General features: G+C 30.5%; 2 protein-coding genes across 3 annotated transcripts in view; one reads left to right on the top strand and one right to left on the bottom strand.

Annotated features, from left to right (window-relative positions):
* Nucleotides 1-15422, bottom strand: part of LOC126884039 (zinc finger protein 708-like) — a 32076-nt gene extending 16654 nt beyond the window's left edge. The window contains exon 1 of one of the 2 annotated variants that reach the window (XM_050649827.1): nt 14926-15422. In XM_050649827.1, coding sequence (XP_050505784.1) covers nt 14926-15181 — 256 coding nt within the window. In that variant the 5' untranslated portion in view covers nt 15182-15422. Of the gene's footprint in view, nt 1-10788; nt 11197-14925 lie in introns of those variants that run through there. The other variant, XM_050649826.1, reaches the window with a different exon arrangement.
* A 96-nt stretch (nt 15423-15518) lies between these two features.
* The window catches only part of LOC126884038 (pentatricopeptide repeat-containing protein 2, mitochondrial-like), an 88381-nt gene continuing 80620 nt past the window's right edge, over nt 15519-23279 (top strand). Inside the window, exon 1 of the mRNA XM_050649825.1 lies at nt 15519-15717. Coding sequence (XP_050505782.1) covers nt 15612-15717 — 106 coding nt within the window. The 5' untranslated portion in view covers nt 15519-15611. The remainder of the gene's footprint in view (nt 15718-23279) is intronic.

The following is a 23279-nucleotide window of genomic DNA, read 5'->3' as shown; positions in this document are numbered from 1 at the left end:
AATATAAAAATATAATTATAAAAAAATTATAAAAATACATATTCGTGTTTTCGATTCGTCTTTCAAGAAGACAATCATTATTTATTAAAATACAGAAACGGGCAAAAGTCCAGAATTTTAGTTTTCGTAGAACTATAATACCACGATATAAAGTTCGTGTGTTTTGGATGTGGTATTAGTATTACACTTTAGAAATTATCAACTTTTTTTCGTCCCGCCAATTCAATTTGATGTGAATTCTTAGAAGAATAACGTAGTCAAAATTTGAAAATGAAAGTTTACCAAAACGTTGAAAATTCGGATGGCCCGGAAGCCTTGTCCGGGACGCCGGGACACGACTTCGTAATTCGGGCCTTCGTAATTCCCGGATTTTTCGGGCTAGTTGGTCACACTAACCATACTATATCTGGACATTTTTATTTATTTATAGTAAATACAAATGACCTGGCCTCTTGTGACTAATCCAGGTCGTTTCCTGATGGGATTACAGTAGTTGATTTTACATAATTTTTATTTTACAAATTTCCAAATTTAATTTAACTAATTAACAATAGCCCTAATCTATTACTAATTCTGAAAATTATAAATTATAAATAATTCTAACAAATAATTCTAATAAATAATTTTAATAATCAATTCTAAACAATTTTAATCAACAAAATAAAAATTTTAAGTTTTTTTTTATTTAAAATTTTATTTTATTTTTTGTGAAAATATAATTTTTATAGTGCTTCCAGTTCTCATTCTCAGATGAGAAATGCCAGCACTATTAATCTAAAAATAGTTAGAAATAATTGTAAGCGCAGGTCTATTCGACTTATAGAATATTCCCAATGGTATTTCGGTGAGCCTCAGACCCTTAGCCGAAAATATCCATTGAGTTTTAAAAAGTACAGGTTTTTAGTTAAGTATATATTTTTTTGTTTGATTAATAATTTTTATTTATTTTATATTTGATATTAATTTTTAATTTTTTATTAACTATATAAATATTTATTTAATTATAACATTATTTTATTCCATATTTTTATATGTAATTTTAATTTTTTATTTTATAATTTCTTATTCAAATTCATAGAGGTTGGAAATTTACTTGATTTCTTTTTCGTCTGATATTATATACCTAATTCTAATTGTTTCTTTGATATTATGTCCGCTAAATTATTCAGTGTATTATATAATTCTTCATTTTATATCATATTTTCTATATTTATGCCAACAAGGTCTCTTCTCATTATTTGTAATTCTTGTGTATTTGTTTGTCTTTCGCGATTAAATAATATGTGTTCTGGTGTGGCTATTTCTCCACCTTCACAATACAGTAGAACCCCGATTATCCGTGCTCCTCGGGACCGAAGGGTGGCACGGATAATTGAAAAGCACGGATAATCCGAACAAGTATTTCTTATGTATAATACATATGCACGTATACACATACATAATGTACCTACCATAAAAAATAACAGAAAAAAATAAATCTTTCATTATGAGTCCCTCTTTCGTCATATAGAGTTTCCGTCAAGTGATTTACGATGACGCTATTTTGATAAAACCTCAAAAACGCAACTTAAGTAATAGAAAATCATAGCACGGATAATCCGCAGCACGGATAATCCGCACCCGGATAATCGGGGTTCTACTGTATTCATCATCTTTTAAATTAAATGTACGCAGGTATGTAGGGTACGGACCGTGCCCTGTGCCCTGTAAGGAAATGTATTATTCCTTTTTTGGGTTAAAATAATTTGGTATATTATTTAAATTAGGAATAAAATGATAGAGACGTCTTGCTTTAGGGGAATTATCCCATTCGTTTTGCCATTTTCTATGTACTTAATATTTCTCTAATTCTCTTTTTGTTCTTATTTCTATTCCCATTAATTGTATTATTTTTTCATAATTTTCTTTTCTTTGCCAATATCTAAGTACATACACGTTTTTGTGCTTCCAAGTGCATGGGCATTACACCACTGTTAAAGCTGGTGTTGCTGTAGTATTGTACCCTCGGAGATCGCTGGGAAAATTTACACTCAAAATAACAATATTCAGTTTGGCAACACTGTGTAAATGTTGATAGTAACATAACCCTTCTAAGATAAACAGGTGCGGGAGCACGCCAAATAGAATTATATTTTAGTGACGACACGTTGCGTAGCAACCGTCGATTCTCCCATTATGAAATTCTATTTTGTGACGTCAGCAAAATAGAATTCTATTTGGCGTGCTCTGGGCCCAGAACTGTAATTTAGTCCAGACAAATTAATATATTTTTTTGCCAACAAAAATGAGATTTTTCAACCAAATAATGTTTCAAATATGATGTGCAAAATAATTTTTAATTGGGTTCTGTTAATGAGCTTGCTGTTTTTGTCATTAAAGTAGAAAAAACTTTAAATTTCACTCATTAAATCATTATCCTACAGTTATCGTCTTAATTATTTTAACTGTACTAATATCCGTCGACTAATTCTGAATGATTAATGGGTTGTTAAAACATTTTATCTGTATCGGCTTCTGGAATGTCTTAAAAATATCGAATTTCATTGATAAAATGCGCATATCCCACCGATCTTAGCTTCGATTATACTGAATTCTCCTGACATTCTAACAAGGAAACCTCTTTGTGCTTTTTTTTAGTTTTTCAATATTTTTATTATTTGTTAGTCTATACACTTGCACCGTACCCTACAATTGAGGCAAGTATCATACTCAGGTATATGCGCATCTGCTGGAACGGAATTCTATACTCCCTTTCTGCTAGGCTTGCAATGCAATGCACGACTTTTGCTGCCTTCTCACAGACGCTATTTACTTATATGGTTTGTAAAGAGTCTTGGTTCATCGATTATGATACCAAGATATCTAGTTGTTTTTGTTCTTTTTATTGCTTTATTGCTAAAAATTGTTATTGCTAAAAAATCATAAAATCAAAAATTCTAAACAAACAACAAATACTAAACTTTTAAAACTAATATTCAAGTATAGGAACTTAAGTTTTGCTAAAATATGTCTTTCATTAAATTTCTTCTGCATCCAAATCAAAGTCAGGCAAGGAACCAAATCCTTCAATATCATCCTCAAAATTCTCTACGTTTTTAATTTTGTAAAATTGAAGCGCTTTTTGAAAGAAACTGGAATAAAGACGACTTAATGTCATTCCACTTGTCATTCATCCAAATAATGGCATAACCCAGACATCCAAATACTCTGGGCTAATTAGCAAAATTCATGGAAAAGTTATTTACCAGCAATTTTATTACTGGAATCGAATTATAAGATCCTATATATTAATAATATAGGTATGCAAAGTCCGCAGATAGTGTGCTACTTTTTTTATAAACAAAATGGCGCCGACAAATCGTATTTTTTTTAATAATTGCTCTATGACTCCAAAGAATTTAACATTACAACAAAAATACCTGAATACAAATTCACCACAATTAAATTCTGCATAGAGATATGTTTTTCCCGATTTGCTCCGACGAAAATTTTCCTCGGAAAATGCGGGTTTTCCCAACAAAAACTCTAAATTTCAAATAAAGTTTTAGGTAAGTAAATATTAATCAATAATTAAATAACTTAGTGACATCAAAGCTTTCTTGGTATAGATTGTAACTCCAGAAGCCGGTTAATATTAAACGAATATTTTAGCAACAATTCTATTGTTAATTAACAATTTACGATCGCAATAATAACCAAAATAATCATGATACATTGATCAAACTTATAAAGATTATAAAGATGAGATGCTTATTTAATATTTTATCGACAAAATATAAATTTTTTGTTTTTTTGCATAATTATTAAATTTTGAAAGAAAAATAGTTATAATACGCTGGTATAATTAGTAAAGTACAAAGAAAGGTTATTTACCAGCAATTTCATTGCTGGAATCGAATATTATGATCCTATATATTAATAATATAGGTATGCAAAGTCCGCAGATAGTGTGCTACTTTTTTTATTAACAAAATGGCGCCCCCAAATCGTGTTTTTTTCAATTATTGGTCTATAACTCCGAAGATTTTAACTTTACACCAAAAACACTCAAATAAAAATTTACCCCAATTTAATTCTACATATAGGCATGTTTTTCCCGATTTGCTCTGACGAAAATTTTCCTTGGAAAATGTGGGTTTTCCCAACAAAATCTCGAATTTTCAAATAAATTTTTTGGGCAAGTAATTATTTATCAATAACTAAATAACTTGGTGAAATAAAAGCTTTCTTGGTATAGATTATAACTGCAGAAGTCGGTGTAAATTAAATGAATATTTTAGCAACAATTCAATTGTTAATTAACAATTTACAGTCGCAATAAAGACCAAAATAATCATGAGACATTGATCAAACTTAGAAAGATTATAAAAATGTGATGCCTATTTAATATTTTGTCGACAAAATATAAATTTTTTATTTTTTTGCATAATCTTTAAATGTTTAAAAAAATAGTTATAAACAAATTAACATTTCTCAGAAATTGTTTATTATATTCTAATTTTAAAAAATACTTAAAATGTGTATTTCAAAGGTCTTAAAAATGAATGCTTCAAAAAAATTTTCCAACCATTTGGAAAAAAGTTATGAAACAGCAAAGTAAATATACGATTGTTCCGTTGTTTATAATTTGTTTTAATTGTTTTGAAGCTTAAAAGTAAGTCTGTGGTACAATCTAATTACTCACAAAAAATATCACATATTAGTTCAATGGTTCTATTTTAATCAAAGATTAAAAATACTTTTTTTTGTAATTTTTAGCGCGAAATTAGGCTTGATACAGAGCCGGAGATGTTCACTCGAAGCGACTGACACGCTTTAAACTCGCGCGAGTTGTGTATGTGGACGGGTATAATACATAATACATAGCTACGGTACTGTATTAGTCAACTTTGGCGCGTGTAAATTACAAAAAAAAATATTTATAATCTTTAATTAAAATATAACCATTAAACTAATAATCATTATTTTTTGTAAGCAATTAGCTTGTACTTTAAATTCACTTTTACGCTTTGAAAGAATTAAAAATAATTAAAAACAACGCAGTAATCGTATGTTTACTTTGCTGTTTCATAACTTTTTGGCAAATGGTTGTAAAAAAGTTTTCATTTTCAAGATAGTTGAAATACGCATTTTAACTATTTTTTAAAATTAGAATATAATAAAAACTTTCTGGTTTAACATTTAAAGATTATGCAAAAAAATAAAAAATTTATATTTTGTCGACAAAATATTAAAAAGGCATCTCATCTTTATAATATTTCAAAGTTTGATCAGTGCATCATAATTATTTTGGTTATTATTGCGACCGTAAATTATTAATTAACAATTGAATTGTTGCTAAAATATTTGTTCAATTTTCACCAGCTTCTGGAACTATAATCCAAACCAAGGAGGCTTTTAAGTCACCAAATTATTTAATTATTGGTAGATACTTACTTATCTAAAACTTTATTTGAAAATTAAAGATTTTGTTGGGAAAACCCGGATTTTCCGAGGAAAATTTTCGTCGGAGCAGATCGAACAAAGCATATCTCTATGCAGAATTTAATTGCGGTGAATTTTTAGTTGAGTGTTTTTGTTGTAAAGTTAAAATCTTCGGAGTTATAGAGCAATAATTGAAAAAAAACACGATTTTCGGGCGCCATTTTGTTTATAAAAAAAGTAGCACACTATCTGCGGACTTTGCATACCTATATTATTAATATATATAATCATAAGCTTCGATTTCAGCAATAAAATTGCTGGTAAATAACTTTTCCCAAAAATGGCCTATTCTCCGATAATCAGCCCAGACTAAAAGTGAAAGTTATCCTCCAACTCCAAATTGTTCTATATGGTCCACATAATGTTCAGAAAAAAGTCCCACCATTTTTAGCGTCGGGTTTGGGGGGGGGGAGAAAAATCGGTAAATTCGTAGTTTTTTACATTTTTCGTCAATATTTCTAAAACTATTCGGTTTAGCATGAACAAAACCTTCTATACAAAAATGATCTACATTACATTTGAAATAAAAAAGGTCCTATTCATAACCCTTCTAAAATGAACCGTTCAAAAGTTATGGAAGTAGTATTGTATAATTGGCCCAAAAAAGGCCTAACCCAGACATCCAAAATAAAAGTTTTCCTTTAACACAAAATTGTTCTACACGATCCACATATTGTTCAGTAAAAAGTTACACCATTTTGAGCGTCCGATTTGGGAGGGAGAAGGGGGAAAAATCGGTAAATTAGTAGTTTTTTTACGTTTCTTGTAAATATATCTAAAACTATGCTTTAGTGTAGACAATGTTCTATACAAAAATGTTCTACGTGGAATTTAAAACACAAAAAATACTATACATAATTGTTATAAAATCAACGGTTCCAGAGTTACGGAGGGTAAAAAACGGAGGTTTTCGATACTTTTTATAATCTTTGAGCAATTTCTAGAAATTTTCTTTAACAGGATTGTGTTTTGTAAATAAAATTTGCTATTTCAGTGGCCGATGATATGTTAGTGATAAGGCCTTGAAGAAACGTCAACCTCACCACCCAAAATCATCATCAGTTGCCATGATAATATAAAAAGTATCGAAAACCTCCACTTTTCACCCTCCTTAACTCTGGAACCATTGATTTTATAACAATTATGTATCGGACCTTTTTTGTTTTAAATTTTATGTAGAACATTTTTGTGTAGACCATTGTTTACGCTAAAGCATAGTTTTAGAAATATTGACGAAAAACGTAAAAAATCTACTAATTTACTGATTTCTCTCCCATCTCCCCCCCACATCGGACGCTCAAAATGGTGTAACTTTTTACTGAACAATATGAATATGTGGACCATATAGAACAATTTGGTATTGGAGGAAAACTTTTACTTTAGAGGGTTAGGCCTTTTTTGGACCAATTCTACTATACTACCTCCGTAACTTTGGAACCGTTCATTTTAGAAGGATTATGCATAGGACCTTTTTTATTGCAAATTTAATGTAGAACATTTTTGAATAGAAGGTTGTTCATGCTAAACTGCATAGTTTTAGAAATATTGACGAAAAATCTAAAAAACTATGAATTTACCGATTTCTCCCCCCTCCCCCCCCCCAACCAGACGCTCAAAATGGTGTGACTTTTTTCTGAACATTATGTGGACCATATAGAACAATTTGGAGTTGGAGGATAACTTTCACTTTGGATGTCTGGGTTATGCCATTATTTGGATGAATTATTATATCATACTATTTCTTTAAACATTAATTCAGTAGATGCATGAGATTCACATAAAAAATTTAAAAAGATTTCGACTTTTTTATTTCTATTATTTTTGTTTTTACCCACTTATTTTTTCTTTTTGAGTAGATAATTTTCGGTTTATAATATTTTTTTCCAAGTCTTCAGTAGAGTAAAAATCTTGGCTCTCCATTAAGTTTACTACAAATTTATTAGTTTTTTTACAACTTTCGATTACGCTCACAAAATCTTCCATGGTGTAAAGTCGAACCTGATTTTTAATCCCACGTTCTATTTGCCCAAAATCTGTATCCATCTGCAAAAAGCTGTGTCCGAATTTAAGGTATTTTAATTGGATCGTCTTTAACTTATGGTGTTCCATTAAAGTTGTTTTTAGTAATAGGACAATTTTAATATTGCAGTTCTGACCACCTCAGCTATCTGACCACAAAATAAGTTCCTCGACACCTTTTTTGAGATATAGTTCGATATATTTTTTTAAACAGGAACCCACTTCTTGTGCACCCCTGCCAGCAACCCCTTCTTTCCACAAAAATCAATATGGTGGAGTATTAGTTGAAGCAGAGTGAATTCCCTCATTGTGAATACTTAATTGTCTTTTGTAATAAACTATATTCGTTGAAAGTTTTGGTAATCCTCATACTTTTTTGATATCATAATATGACAGGGTCTCCAGAGTAGGATTAGTAGTTGTTTCTTTAAAATCTATCTGCATTTGATTTCTACCATCTTCTGCCTTTTTCAGATGATTATCATGCAACTCATTCAAAGTTTCTTTTTCGTCTTGTGTATTTTTAATTTCTGCAGAGTATGTGTCACAACTGTTGCATGTGTCTTTTATTGGAGGTTTGGGTTTGAGATTAAAATGCATGTAAAAAATATTTTGGTAAAATTCAAAACTAACCTCTGGTTCATACATTTTTTTTGTGTTAAATCGTATGGCAAAAATTTTGCTTCTGTTTCTGATCGAGAATAGTGAGAAATATAAGTAGGAAATCTCTTTATATGCTCAATTATTTGGGTTTTTGTTTCTTCGGGTATTGGTGTTTTTTCCTACACATTTTCCTTGGTTTCCTTTTACATCCGAGACACTTTTCGAAGTAATTTGATAAGTTTTTATGTAGGTATCTCGACAAACTTCATTTTCTCCAATCAATGTATTTCCTCGTATAAGTTTTACCTGTTGCATTTGTTTGCTTTCTTTTAATTGGCATTTCTTTTACTGTTGCACTGATGTAACCAGCTTGTAAATCATAGGAAGCTAAATTCTAAAATTGTTTAAAACATATTTCTTTCTCATCTCTGCTAATATTTTTGCCACATTTTTTAATGCATGTACATTTAAAATCAAACTGTTTATCCTCTCTTATTTTGCCTCTAACAGTATAATGAGTTAAATTGGAATCATTCATTTTTTTTCTAGTTTGAAATGTTTGACCAGGATATTTTGGATTTCTTCCTTTTTTAGGTCTGCCTTTCCAATATTCTTTCACCTCGATTAACTTTTTTTATACCGACCGGAATCACATTAGGTTTAAAATTATCAATAGTAATACCACTAGTGATTCAATTTTCGCGATAAGTCTGTCGATTTACTTCTAAACGAAACTGAGTTGCTTGAAAACACCACGAGTCCGTAGGACGAGTGGTGTTTTCTTTAAGCAACTCAGTTGAGTTTAGAAATAAAAGACAGACTTATAAGATAAATTAAATCACGAGTGGTATTTTATTAGACTATTTCACGAACAAAGTGATAGGTCAAAAATTCAGTAGAATGAGAGGAAGGAATTTAATAATAATACATTTGATCTAGGTAACCCAAATCTACCCATTTTTTGAATAATTCACAATTAGTCATAATCATGAAATATTTATTATAACTATAAATAATTTGTTATAATTATTTTTTACCTATAACAATAAATAGTTGAAGGCCCAGTCTTTTAGAATGAATGCTAGTCTTTCGTTGTTATTTTCTGCATCTAATTTGTAGTTGCGATCCACACAGAACATCATAAATTGTCTCCATATATAAGATTTAGATTTTCTTGTGTTACTCGGTATATTTTCTTCAATGTTTTGGTTTATAACTTCATTTGAAGTACCACTGAAACGACTCATTTTGACGTACTTATACAGCTACAATAATTTTTTTGGCAAACGTCAAACTTTGTTTTGCGATCGGTATCCATGGTTACGTCGTTGAAAACACGAAGCTGATAGACCAATCAGAATTGAAAGACAGTTGGTGTTTTCGCGATAACACAAGCTGTCTTTGGTTTGGATTCGTCAGATTATGTGAAAATTTTAAGATGAGTGAAATAGTCCAAGCAACACCAATAATTTTTCTACGAAGCTCCACTGCTTGGGTCTTTTAATATTAAAGAAAACTGCCTGTTTTTTCGATTGTTGCTTGGACCATTTTTCTACAATTGTCGCTAGAAACTCCGTAGATGTATGTATATTTTTACACGTATAAAGTGAATATCTAGCTGTCATTTGGTGTTATTAACTCATTTTTTGTCAAATGTCGCTTGATTCCTTTTCGATTAGCACTATCCATATAAAAATATCTCTAAACGCAGCCAAGGTGTTAAAGGATATCGCACATCCTAAACAAAAGTGTCATAACTCAAAATTTTTTCAAACCGCACTTATTTACGGAAATATGATACATGATATCAAATCTACTCACCAACAAAACCGTAGCAAAGTTACTTTAAAAATTACTTCACAGATGGTGCTAAAAGCTATTTTGCTCGGAAGATGTTTCAGGAAATTTTCCGTTAAAAACAGTATCAATTCATGATGCGTAGGTGAAACACCACTCGTTCCGAGCAAAAGTGTATTATTTCCAAATAACGTTCAGTAATCGTTGCGTAAATTCGAACAAAAGTGCAGTATTTTGTGGTACTCATATTTTGCATGTACGTTTATGATATTTATTGATCTATTTTCCTGACAAAAGTGAATCATCTGGAATTAAGTGTTGTTTAATAGTGGTATGGTTCCAGTCAATAAAGTAATATTTCAAGTTGCTACACTTTTGCACGGAAATTTGTAAACAAAAGTGTTTAGTATATCTGTCCAATAGAGAAATTTTTCGAGTTATTACCGTTTTGCGTTTTAATTAAAAATTTTCCGAGCAAAAACCTATCATCTCAAAAAAATAATCATTAATTTAATTAAAATTTGCACAAAATTCATGATTTTCACCATTGACGTTAATGGGGCTTATATATAATTAATATTGACTTCAATTTGCAAAGAAATAAATTAAAATTTTCTATTAGGTGTTAACTTAACTCCAAATAAAGTACGGTAAAATTTTCTTTTGCTGCTCCTGTAAATTTAGTATTTTTGATTTACAACAGTTTTGTTCGGGATGTGTGATATATTGACCACAAATTAATTGTAATGGGTTTCTTCCTCACACCAAGAGAAACAAGATTAGGTTAATACACATCCATAAATCTCAAACCCTATTCAGTAGTTCAGTGAAATATCACATTCATGAAGTAAAATACTTTTAAAAGAAGAGAAATGAGATTCTTACCAATGCTACACTCCTCCAGTTCACTTTTTATTTCGACCTTAATTTCATTGGATACATCTTCTATTAGCATATGGTTTTCTATTTTAAAATCATGTGAACAAGACTCATCTAATACATATTCCGGTCTATAAGTGCTTTCATCTAGTTCAGACTTAACTTCTATATTGTTATATTTATTTAGAGAATCTTCTTCATCTTTAATAGGTGTTAACATTTCTTGGTTTCCTGAGTCTTTAAGATCTTTATTATGTTCCATATTATTAGATTAAAATTTTGTTTTGACTTTAAATTAGAATATAAGTTATTAATAATAGGTATATAGCATAATATTTAGTTATTACTTGGTTCTTGTCGACTGAGAAAAACATTTTCTGAAAATACGAAAACATAATACTGTTGTAATCTTGTAATTTGTTATTTTGTTTTGTTTTTGTACTATTTCACGAACAAAGTGATAGGTCAAAAATTCAGTAGAATGAGAGGAAGGAATTTAATAATAATACATTTGATCTAGGTAACCCAAATCTACCCATTTTTTGAATAATTCACAATTAGTCATAATCATGAAATATTTATTATAACTATAAATAATTTGTTATAATTATTTTTTACCTATAACAATAAATAGTTGAAGGCCCAGTCTTTTAGAATGAATGCTAGTCTTTCGTTGTTATTTTCTGCATCTAATTTGTAGTTGCGATCCACACAGAACATCATAAATTGTCTCCATATATAAGATTTAGATTTTCTTGTGTTACTCGGTATATTTTCTTCAATGTTTTGGTTTATAACTTCATTTAAAGTACCACTGAAACGACTCATTTTGACGTATACAGCTACAATAATTTTTTTGGCAAATGTCAAACTTTGTTTTGCGATCGGTATCCATGGTTACGTCGTTGAAAACACGAAGCTGATAGACCAATCAGAATTGAAAGACAGTTGGTGTTTTCGCGATAACACAAGCTGTCTTTGGTTTGGATTGGTCAGATTATGTGAAAATTTTAAGATGAGTGAAATAGTCCAAGCAACACCAATAATTTTTCTACGAAGCTCCACTGCTTGGGTCTTTTAATATTAAAGAAAACTGCCTGTTTTTTCGATTGTTGCTTGGACCATTTTTCTACAGTTGTCGCTAGAAACTCCGTAGATGTATGTATATTTTTACACGTATAAAGTGAATATCTAGCTGTCATTTGGTGTTATTAACTCATTTTTTGTCAAATGTCGCTTGATTCCTTTTCGATTAGCACTATCCATATAAAAATATCTCTAAACGCAGCCAAGGTGTTAAAGGATATCACACATCCTAAACAAAAGTGTCATAACTCAAAATTTTTTCAAACCGCACTTATTTACGGAAATATGATACATGATATCAAATCTACTCACCAACAAAACCGTAGCAAAGTTACTTTAAAAATTACCTCACAGATGGTGCTAAAAGCTATTTTGCTCGGAAGATGTTTCAGGAAATTTTCCGTTAAAAACAGTATCAATTCATGATGCGTAGGTGAAACACCACTCGTTCCGAGCAAAAGTGTATTATTTCCAATTAACGTTCAGTAATCGTTGCGTAAATTCGAACAAAAGTGCAGTATTTTGTGGTACTCATATTTTGCATGCACGTTTATGATATTTATTGATCTATTTTCCTGACAAAAGTGAATCATCTGGAATTACAGTCTGTCTACCCAACAGAAAGAGTAATAAAAACGCGTGATCAAGGGATCAGGCACGTGCTTCTTGAAAAATAGCAGTCGAAGAGTGGGATTAAGGTACTTACTTCGCAGAAGTTGTATCGGTCAGTTATCGGCATTGTATACAAGGGCGTGCATTAAGGTATTTCGAATAAATATTGTGATTTGTATTGTGGACAGAATCACGCAGTATAAATATTGGGGGAGTCAATTTAGATCGAAAACTTGCTTCTTTCGGAAAAAATGAAAGAAGCTTATATTTTTCTAAAACCGTTTTTGTTGATTTACAAATATGTTACATGTATAATACCTCCTTTTTACATAGGAGGAGTAATTCAAATTTACTGCCGTAATGCTTTTTTGTAATTGATCCAACCACAGGCCAAATTTAAATTACGGAAACCCAACATCATTTTATTATAATTATGATAACAATTTAATTTTTCAAAATATACATTTTTTAAGACGTCGTCGTGTCATTTGATTTAAATATTTGAGATTTTTTTAATGAAGCATCGTTTATTATGATGTTTGAAAAGTAAGTTGAGCATAGTATATACAGTGTTTAGGAATAAATTCATTTCTCTAGAATGGCCGATTTTGGGGAGAAATACCGAAACAGGTCAAGTTTTATACTGGTATTTACATATATCATAATAGTGAAGTCATCCATCTCGGCGTGATGACGTAATTGATGATTTTTTTAACTGAGAGTAGGGGTCGTGTGATAGCTCATGAAAGGTTATTTAATTCTCTATTTAGTAATATTAATATTAAAATATTTATACTGGCTGTCCATTTTTATTAAAAATTAAATTAATTTGGACAAAAAAATTATTTATTTCAAATATGTTACTGCTGTCAGAAAACAGGAAAAACATGATTATTTGACAAATAAACATTGCCTTAGTTAGTGCAAAAAAATGGGGTAAGCTACCATCACTTACACATTTAAGTTTACATGTTTATAATGTCCACATTATCTTAAGTTAGTTTGTAGTATTTTGACTCTCATAATTTTTACTCATTTTTAAAGCCACTTCCATGTTTTATTATTGATAATACTTTTTAAGGAATTTCTATTATTTCTGTATTGTATTAAACATTTTTAGGTTAAGCATAATATCAGATTGAGGTTAAGAAGGTATATTTTAAAATTGTATTCTCTACTTCTACCCCAAATGTTAGAAATTGTTTAAAATTAACACTATATACAATATTTCGCGTGCAGTAGAGCTTGGGTTATTTACATTTTAGCGGTACCTCAATCTTTTATAACGCTCCCAATAGGGCTTTTCATCGATTGTCATTTGTTTCGAGCTTCTGTCATGTGTCACATAATATTAATATATCTACGTCATACGTCTTCAGTTTGTATCATTGGAAATACCAATACTGTACGACGTAGATATATTAATATTATATGACACATGACAAAAGCTCGAAACAAATGACTGTGAATGAAAAGCCCTATTCATCCTTTTGAATTGTACGTTTTTCTTCATTATTATGTACATAATATATTTTTATAAATTAATCGTTTATTTCAATTTTTGTCTGTAGAAAAACTTTTTATTTTATTTTTCTGGTACGCCAATGGTTTAAAAATCACAAAGTGATGGTAATATAATAGGGTTTGTTCCAACAAATAGCCGAACCGGCTGAAACTCTCAGCGAAAAGTCGACCAGCACGAGTAAAGAGGACAACACTGATGACTGTATTATTGTTCTCTCACTGACCAACTGTTTGCCACGAATTCTGACTGTTTGACTGAAGTTTTACTGCTTGTAGGGAAAGACCTAAATATTTCATGAGTTCACATGGTATTCACGTGATTACTCCGTCTTTTGGGTAGACAAGGTATAAGTGTTGTTTAATAGTGGTATGGTTCCAGTCAATAAAGTAATATTTCAAGTTGCTACACTTTTGCACGGAAATTTGTAAACAAAAGTGTTTAGTATATCTGTCCAATAGAGAAATTTTTCGAGTTATTACCGTTTTGCGTTTTAATTAAAAATTTTCCGAGCAAAAACCTATCATCTCAAAAAAATAATCATTAATTTAATTAAAATTTGCACAAAATTCATGATTTTCACCATTGACGTTAATGGGGCTTATATATAATTAATATTGACTTCAATTTGCAAAGAAATAAATTAAAATTTTCTATTAGGTGTTAACTTAACTCCAAATAAAGTACGGTAAAATTTTCTTTTGCTGCTCCTGTAAATTTAGTATTTTTGATTTACAACAGTTTTGTTCGGGATGTGTGATATATTGACCACAAATTAATTGTAATGGGTTTCTTCCTCACACCAAGAGAAACAAGATTAGGTTAATACACATCCATAAACCTCAAACCCTATTCAGTAGTTCAGTGAAATATCACATTCATGAAGTAAAATACTTTTAAAAGAAGAGAAATGAGATTCTTACCAATGCTACACTCCTCCAGTTCACTTTTTATTTCGACCTTAATTTCATTGGATACATCTTCTATTAGCATATGGTTTTCTATTTTAAAATCATGTGAACAAGACTCATCTAATACATATTCCGGTCTATAACTGCTTTCATCTAGTTCAGACTTAACTTCTATATTGTTATATTTATTTAGAGAATCTTCTTCATCTTTAATAGGTGTTAACATTTCTTGGTTTCCTGAGTCTTTAAGATCTTTATTATGTTCCATATTATTAGATTAAAATTTTGTTTTGACTTTAAATTAGAATATTAGTTATTAATAATAGGTATATAGCATAATATTTAGTTATTACTTGGTTCTTGTCGACTGAGAAAAACATTTTCTGAAAATACGAAAACATAATACTGTTGTAATCTTGTAATTTGTTATTTTGTTTTGTTTTTGTATAATTTTTTTTTGCAAATGACGTATGACGTATTTTTGTCATTCTTGTCCATAGACATATTAACATAGACTGAGCACTGAGATGACTGAGCGTATCTTCTGCGCTTCCTGACGAGTCGAGAAACAGGAAACAGAAGACGAAAACGACGATTTGAGTTTGAAGTTTGAGTATTTGAGGTTAAGAAAACTGTAGGAGGTTAGGTCGTTGAAGTGAGAGCGTATCTTGAATAAAAATTTATTATTTAATTTTAAAATGTTTCCTAACAGATTATTATTAAGTGTGTTCAAAAGTAGCCAGTGTACTATTTCAAAGGTGCCTCAAATAAATAATGGCTTTCGATTCGCTGTTAATATACAAAGTAAGTAACAATTATATAATTCCATTTGCTAGCAGCCAGGATAAATCAGGGCTAGCGGCAATGACTTGTCCGTTATTGAACATAGGCCTCCTCCAGACATTTCCATCTTTTCTGTTCTGCGCCTCTGTGGCTCTGCTTTGCAATTGGTCACAGTTCTTTTGAGGTTGTCCATCCATCACCTTAAGGGGTCTTTCTCGGCTTCGCTTGTCTGCCCGTGGCCTCCACTCAAGCAATTTTTTTGTCTATCGGTCATCCTCCATCCTTGCAACATGTCCCGCTAATCTCCATGTTTGCCTTGTAATAATGTTTGATGATATCTTCCACTCCGGTTCATCTACAAACTTCATCATTTCTTACTCTATAGCCTTTGCTAGGCTACTTTTTAAATATTGCAATTTACATGTTACAAATATGATTCCTTTTTCCTATTTTCAATCTTCTTGTCTTTCTTATAATTATCTGGAGTCCTATAATCTGTTTGAGATTGTAATATCAAAGAAATTCTCACAAATCTTTGCAATCGTCACATCTTGAATACTGCAAGTATTTACTTGTAGAATATTGCAGGTTCATCCAACTTTTGATGAAACGTTTCGTTATTCTGTTTATTTGATTAGCTTGATTATTCTGATTTGCTTTTTTGTTCTCCATCTCTTACACCTAGGTCACACTGTGCTATGGTTTGTTTTTAAACCAAGAGGAGTAAACTAAAAAGACATATTCACACAGAGCCGTGCGGTACATCTTTTCAATATGATGTAAGTCTTCGAAATGCCGCCCCTTAAATATTATTGAAACTTGAATTTTATTTTTATTAAACGCAACTGCATAAAATGAACTAAAACTTTTATTTTAAAAACAACACATAATTTAAATTAAATGAAATATGTATTACCATTAAATAATATTTAAAAAAATTTCTTAACTTCTGATTATAATTTTGGTAAATTCGTCAGATTGATGTAGTCTAATAAGTAGCAGCTAGTGAGGACTCTTGAAATGAGTGCTAAATTTTTTAGTTGTGTTTGTCTTATGGAGCTTCGTAAATAATTTTTAATTTTGAAAGACTTCTTTCACCACTAGCTACCGAGACAGGGAGTGTTAATAAAATTCTTAGTGATACAACTTATTAGTTCCTATATGTTTGTATTTTATTATGTTGTATGTTTAATTTGCAATTTATATTAATTTTGTAATACAACAATACAACAATTTGTTCAACGCCTTCGATCCTCAGTGAATCCGCTGAAGAAAACCGTGGTGCAGTAAATGTTCCTGTACATAATAATAATAATAAAGGTATTTTAGGAAATTTTAAGAAAGCACAAAAAACTATTTTACACTGTAATATACAATGTTTGCGTACCTCCTTCTTAGATCTGGAGGTCCTCCTCAATGAAGTATCAGCAGATTGCTTATGTATAAATGAACACTGGCTAGTATCTGAGGAACTATTTTCAATTAAAATTAAGAACTACAGAATGATTTCTGGCTTTGCAAGGACTGTGGGCTCTCATGGGGTGTAAGTATATATATTAAAGAAACCTTTGATTCTGTTTCATTAAATCTTGAAAGTTTGTCTCTTGAAAAACATTGTGAAATAACAGGTGTACATTTGGTAAAATTTGATATTCAACTTGTCACTGTGTATCGTACCCCAGATGGTGATTTAAATCAATTCTTCAATACAATGTCAAAAGTTTTCAAAAAGTTAAATACAAATAAACCTCTTATTATAACAGGGGATTTCAATGTGCACTTCAATGAAAGGGATATTGCAGCCCTGGATCTGTGCAATTTCTTTAGATCCTATAACCTCAAAAAATCAATAAAATTTAACACCCGTTATAATAGATGTCTTGATAACATATTTACAAATATTAATAGTACCATGTTGCAATCCGAAGCTGTTGATCTTTCACACACTTCAGACCACAAAGGCATATTGTTTAAATGTGAAGTGTCCCAAACTACTTCTAAATCTAGAATAAGCTACAGGCCCATTACAGAGATGGGACTGGTCTCTTTAAATAACAATCTTTGCTTACACAATTTTGAATTTATTGATAATGAATGTATTGATGTGGACTCAAGGTTTAAAATGTTTATCGATATTTTAACGCAGGCAATAAATCTGTCTTTTCCTGAAAAATCTAGGCTTGTTGAGCAAGGTAAACAATGTAAAAAAAATTCTTGGTTTAATGATGATTTGAAACTTATGAGGGAGAAACTACAATTTTTGACATCTTTAAATAAAAGTGACCCCGTTTTAGTGACAAAGAAAACACTCTCAGAATATAGGAAAAAATACAGACATGCTATACATAAGGCAAAGATTAAATCTAATGATGATTTTATATTAAACTCTAACAACCGTCAACAGGCTATGTGGTCCCTAATAAACTCAAGATGTAAGAATTTACCAATAAAAAATTCATCACTCAATGCAAATAGTTTTAATGATTTCTTCTGTGGTATTGCTGAAAATGTAATAAATACACTTAATCATACTGACCAATCATTCAATACATACCTTAGTTTTATACCACATGCTCCTTCATTCGCCTCTAATCATTGCTCCTTCAGATTTGAGCCAACAAATTTGGAGGAAGTTGTAAAAGCAATTGAAGAATTAAAAAATAGCCAGAGCAAGGACCCGGATGGAATGAACACAAAAATAATCAAGGCAATTAAACACAACATTAGCTTACCTTTAACTAAACTAATAAACTACTCAATTTCATCCTGCATTTTTCCTTCAGTGTTTAAAACTGCGAAAGTCATACCTCTCTTTAAACGTAAAGGTTCGGCTGATGATCATAATAACTTTCGTCCAATTTCTCTTTTGCCAATTCTTTCCAAAGTGTTTGAGAGAATCCTAAAGAAGCAGATCAATGACTATTTTGAATCTAATCGGCTTTTTGCAGTGCAGCAATTTGGATTTAGAAAAAACAAAACAACAACACTTGCTATCGATCATTTTACAGGCAGTATTTTGGAAGGATTTGAAAACTTTCTTGATACCCTTGCCTCGTTCCTTGATCTTACTAAAGCTTTTGATTGTGTCACTCATAGTATTCTTCTTAAAAAATTACATGCCTATAATTTTCATCCTATGTCTATTCAATTGATTGAGTCTTATCTATCAGATAGATTTCAATATGTGTTTTTTAACCAGCTTAAATCTGATAAAAAATCTTTGATGTATGGAGTGCCTCAAGGGTCAGTTCTAGGTCCAATATTATTTCTCATTTATATAAATGACTTGGGATTTTCACAAGAGGGCCCGGTAAGCACAGTCCTATTTGCTGATGATACTACATGCTATCAAAGTTACCACCCTTCCCAAATCAGTGATATTGATCTTGAGACCACAGAGAGCAATTTGTTCCAATGGTTTTTGGCAAATCGTCTCTCTCTCAATAACTCAAAATCACAAACAGTGAACTTTACCCTAAGACATAACACCATTACACATCCCATTTTAACAGATTGTTCACAGGAAGCTAAATTTCTTGGTGTTTATCTTGATCAGGGACTCACTTGGGAACGGCACATACTGAAACTTTCCCAAAAGCTCTCAAGCCAACTCTTTTTATTTAGAAACCTATCTAAGGTTACCTCCCTTCAAACCTTTCTTACATCATATCACAGCAACTTTCACTCACGACTAACTTACGCAATCCTTTCCTGGGGACACTCTTGCCATATAGATAAGGTGTTTGGTCAGCAGAGAAAGTGTATTTGCATAATCACAGGTCAGGGTTATCGGGACGATTGTAGGCAGTCTTTCAGAAACCTGAGGATTCTCACACTACCTTCTGTGTACATTATGCAGTGCCTGTTGTATGTTCATCAAAATGTAGATCTGTATAAAACACAACAGCATACTTATCAGACTAGAAATCATGATGCCCTTGTACCAGACTTCAGTCGACTTGAGAGGACCAGAAATGGAACCAGATACCTAGCATTGAAATTTTATAACTGTATACCAATATCTATTAAAAGTCTTGATTTTAACCAATTTAAGAGACAAATTAAAAATTATCTTCTGATGGGTGCTTTCTACTCATTTGAGGAGTACTTCAGATCTAAATTTTGTTTTGTCCTGTAATTTAATTAGTGTTTAGTTTTTAAATTTTAGTAATAGGTTTTTTTTACTGAAGTACTGTCAACTTTTAATGTAATTTTAGACAATTTTAATTATTGCTGACCTGTAAAAGTACATTTGTACATTATTACCAATAAATACTCTACTCTAATACATACATATATTGGTTTTGTTTTTTATTTTAATTTTGTTTTTATTTAATAACTTGTTTTTTAATATTGACGATTTATCTAATTTCAGAAAATTGTATGTGGTATTGTTATTTTTTACTCTATGTAAGCTTTGTCTACAAAATTGTAAAATAGTTTGTAATTTATGGAAGACTATGTACTGGGCCTGATGATGAGGCAACGAAAATGTAAGCCTCGAAACCGGTTGCTCCACATTTTTTAACATCAATTAAATACAAACTCAAATACTGAGAGTATTGACTTAATTTATATCCAATAGTATAATGGACACGCATTGACGACCCTTTCATGATTTATCTTCCTCTGTTAATAGCTCATCCACAGATTTTTCGTAATCAAATTGACGCTTTTTTCTCCTGGTTCGAATTTTATTTTCAGCTGAAAATTCGAATTTATATCAAGATTTTCTTCAATTTCATTAGCAGTAATTTTCGTTAAGTCATGACTGTCTGCGACTTTTCATTTATTTTCTATAGTTTGTGACAACATTTTTACATAATCTGACAAAGGCTATAGCGGGATAAGATGGTCAAAAATGCCCCCGCACCGATCAGCCCCGCTACTTATGTTTTCGATAAAGGATATAAAATTATGCCCTCATGCAAATTTTTATCTTCCCAGAGGTCCTAAAACCTCTTAAATCGAGAAAAGAAGAATTTTTGGGTTTTATTTTTTTGTGAGCGCAATTTTACTTCAAAAAATCTGAAAAAATTCAAGAGGTTGTATCTTTTGAATTCAAAACAACCTACTTTTTTTCAGATTTTTGTAATGAAAAATGAGCCCAGGAAAAATTTTTGAAATTTTCAAAAAATTTTTAGGTTATGATAATATGATTTGGCCAACTTTTAAATAGTATTTTTTTATGTACTTTTTGCCGTTCTTTTAAATGGCAAAGGCAGAATTTTTAATATCTGAGCGGAAAGAACGAAAAAATCGAAAAAACCGTTTTGGCTGTCTCAAGATGCATCTCGGGACAGCCAATTTTAGGATTTAGGATCCTGACTACAACAATTGAAAAAAAAGCTAAAAATGTGAATTTTGTCATAAAATTTGGTATATGGGGCTATAATAATATTTGGAACAGTTTTTCCAAATAACTTTTATCGATATCTGTAACGCGAAGCAAATCGAATCGCATATCGAAAATTCACCCTGTTTGTGGCTTCGCAGTAGGCCGCGTTTAAAATTTAAAGTTCAGTTGACTATTTTAAAAATTGTGAACCATCAACCTGTATGACTGCGCAAAATTTCAAATCTGTATATATTTTGATAGCCGAAACATAGGGGTGTCTTCATCTTAAATGCGACACACTGTATCTTATCAATTCGATAATTTATTGCAACTAATATAGTCGTATTTTTTATAGATTCAAAATATACTAAGAGAATACTGACTAATTCACTAATTTAATCATAAAAGGTTCAAATTGATTGCATTGAAATTTTGAACCAATTAATGCGTATTAATATAATATTATTATAATTATTATAATAAAAGAGTGAGTTTTATGTATAAAAACCCTCAAGTATCTCGGAAACGACTTGCACGTTTTTCATAGGTTTTGGTGGGTAGGGGTTTTCTAATGCAGCCGATATTACAGTGATAATTATTACATTCTTGTCAAATTTTCCGTTTTTCTGGAAATCTAATGAACTTTCTTATTTCAAAAGAACACCCTGTATATGTTTTGCGTTTCGAAGTCCTTAAGATATACTGATTATTTTTTATGATATATACTCTATACCTAAATGCCATAGTTTCGGAGTTATTGCTACATTTATTAAAAAAAAATTTAAGAAATTATAAAAATCAATTTTTTTGGTACGTGTAGACTATTTACGTTCTTTGGATCATTGGGAACAAGAAAAGGTCTTTTGTAATTTTTCTCTAAATTTAATCGTTTTCGAGTTATAAACAATTTAAAACTGAAAAAAATCGAATAATGGCGATTTTCAAGGTTCAAAAACAAAAATAAAAAAAATATTTTTGAAACTGCGGAGTACCCAAAACCCTTCTTCCAGGGGCTGGCTATAAAATTTTTTGGCACGTTTTATTCTAAAACATTGCTTTTTAATAAATGTTAATGAAGCGCATATGAGAGGACGGGCGATCGGGCTGCATTAACAACTAAAAAACAATATTTTAGAATGAAACAAGCTCAAATTACTTATTGGTAACTGATAAAATATGGCTTTAGCTTGAATTTCTATAGGTACTTGGCAGTTTCAAAGATAATATTTTTGATTTGTGTTTTTTAACCTTGAAAATCGTAATTATTCGATTTCTTTTCAGTTTTAAATTATTTATAACTCAAAAACGATAAACTTTAGAGAAAAATTACAAGAGAATTTTTTTGTTCCCAATGGTCCAACGAACGTAAAATAATGTCTACGCAGGTCGAAAAAATTGATTTTTATAATTTATTGTTTAAAAAGTTTTTTAAATAAATGTAGCAATAACTCCGAAATTATGGCCTTTAGGTATAGGAAATATAACATGGAAAATAATCAGTATTTCTTAAGGACTTCAAAATGCAAAAATATACAGGGTGTTCCATTTAAAATAAGAAAGTTAATAAGATTTTCAGAAAAACGGAAGATCTGACAACAATGTAAGTATTATAATATCGGCCACATTAGAAAACTCCAACCCACCACAATCCATAAAATTCGTGCAAGCCATTTCCGAGATAATTGAGGGTTTCTATACATAAAACTCACTCTGTATATTATATTATTACACATAATTATATACACATTATTAATACACATTAATTATTTATTAATACACATTAATAATTAGTTCCATACTTCAATGCAATAAATTTGAACTTTTTATGATAAAATTAGTGAATTAGTCAGTACTTTGATTGTTTATTTTGAATCTATAAAAATACGACTATATTAGTTGCAATAAATTAACAAATTGACAAGATACAGTGTGTCGCATTTAAGATGAAGTCACCCCTATGTTTCGGCTATAAAAATATATACAGATTTGAAATTTTGCAGAGTCATAGAGGGTGATGGTTCACAATTTTTAAAATAGTCAACTGAACTTTAAATTTTAAACGCGGCCTGCTACAAACAGGGTGAATTTTCGATACGCGATTCGATTTGCTTCGCGTTACAGATATCGATAAAAGATATTTGGAAAAGTTGTTCAAAATATTATTATAACCACACATACCAAATTTTATGACAAAATTCACAATTTTAGTTTTTTTTTCAGTTGTTGTAGTCAGGATCCTAAATCC

The sequence above is a fragment of the Diabrotica virgifera genome, chromosome 4 (genome assembly GCF_917563875.1).
Source record: "Diabrotica virgifera virgifera chromosome 4, PGI_DIABVI_V3a".
In the NCBI taxonomy this organism is placed as follows: domain Eukaryota; kingdom Metazoa; phylum Arthropoda; class Insecta; order Coleoptera; family Chrysomelidae; genus Diabrotica; species Diabrotica virgifera.
Note: the sequence above shows the minus strand (reverse complement) of the source record. Positions and strands in the feature narration are given on the sequence as shown.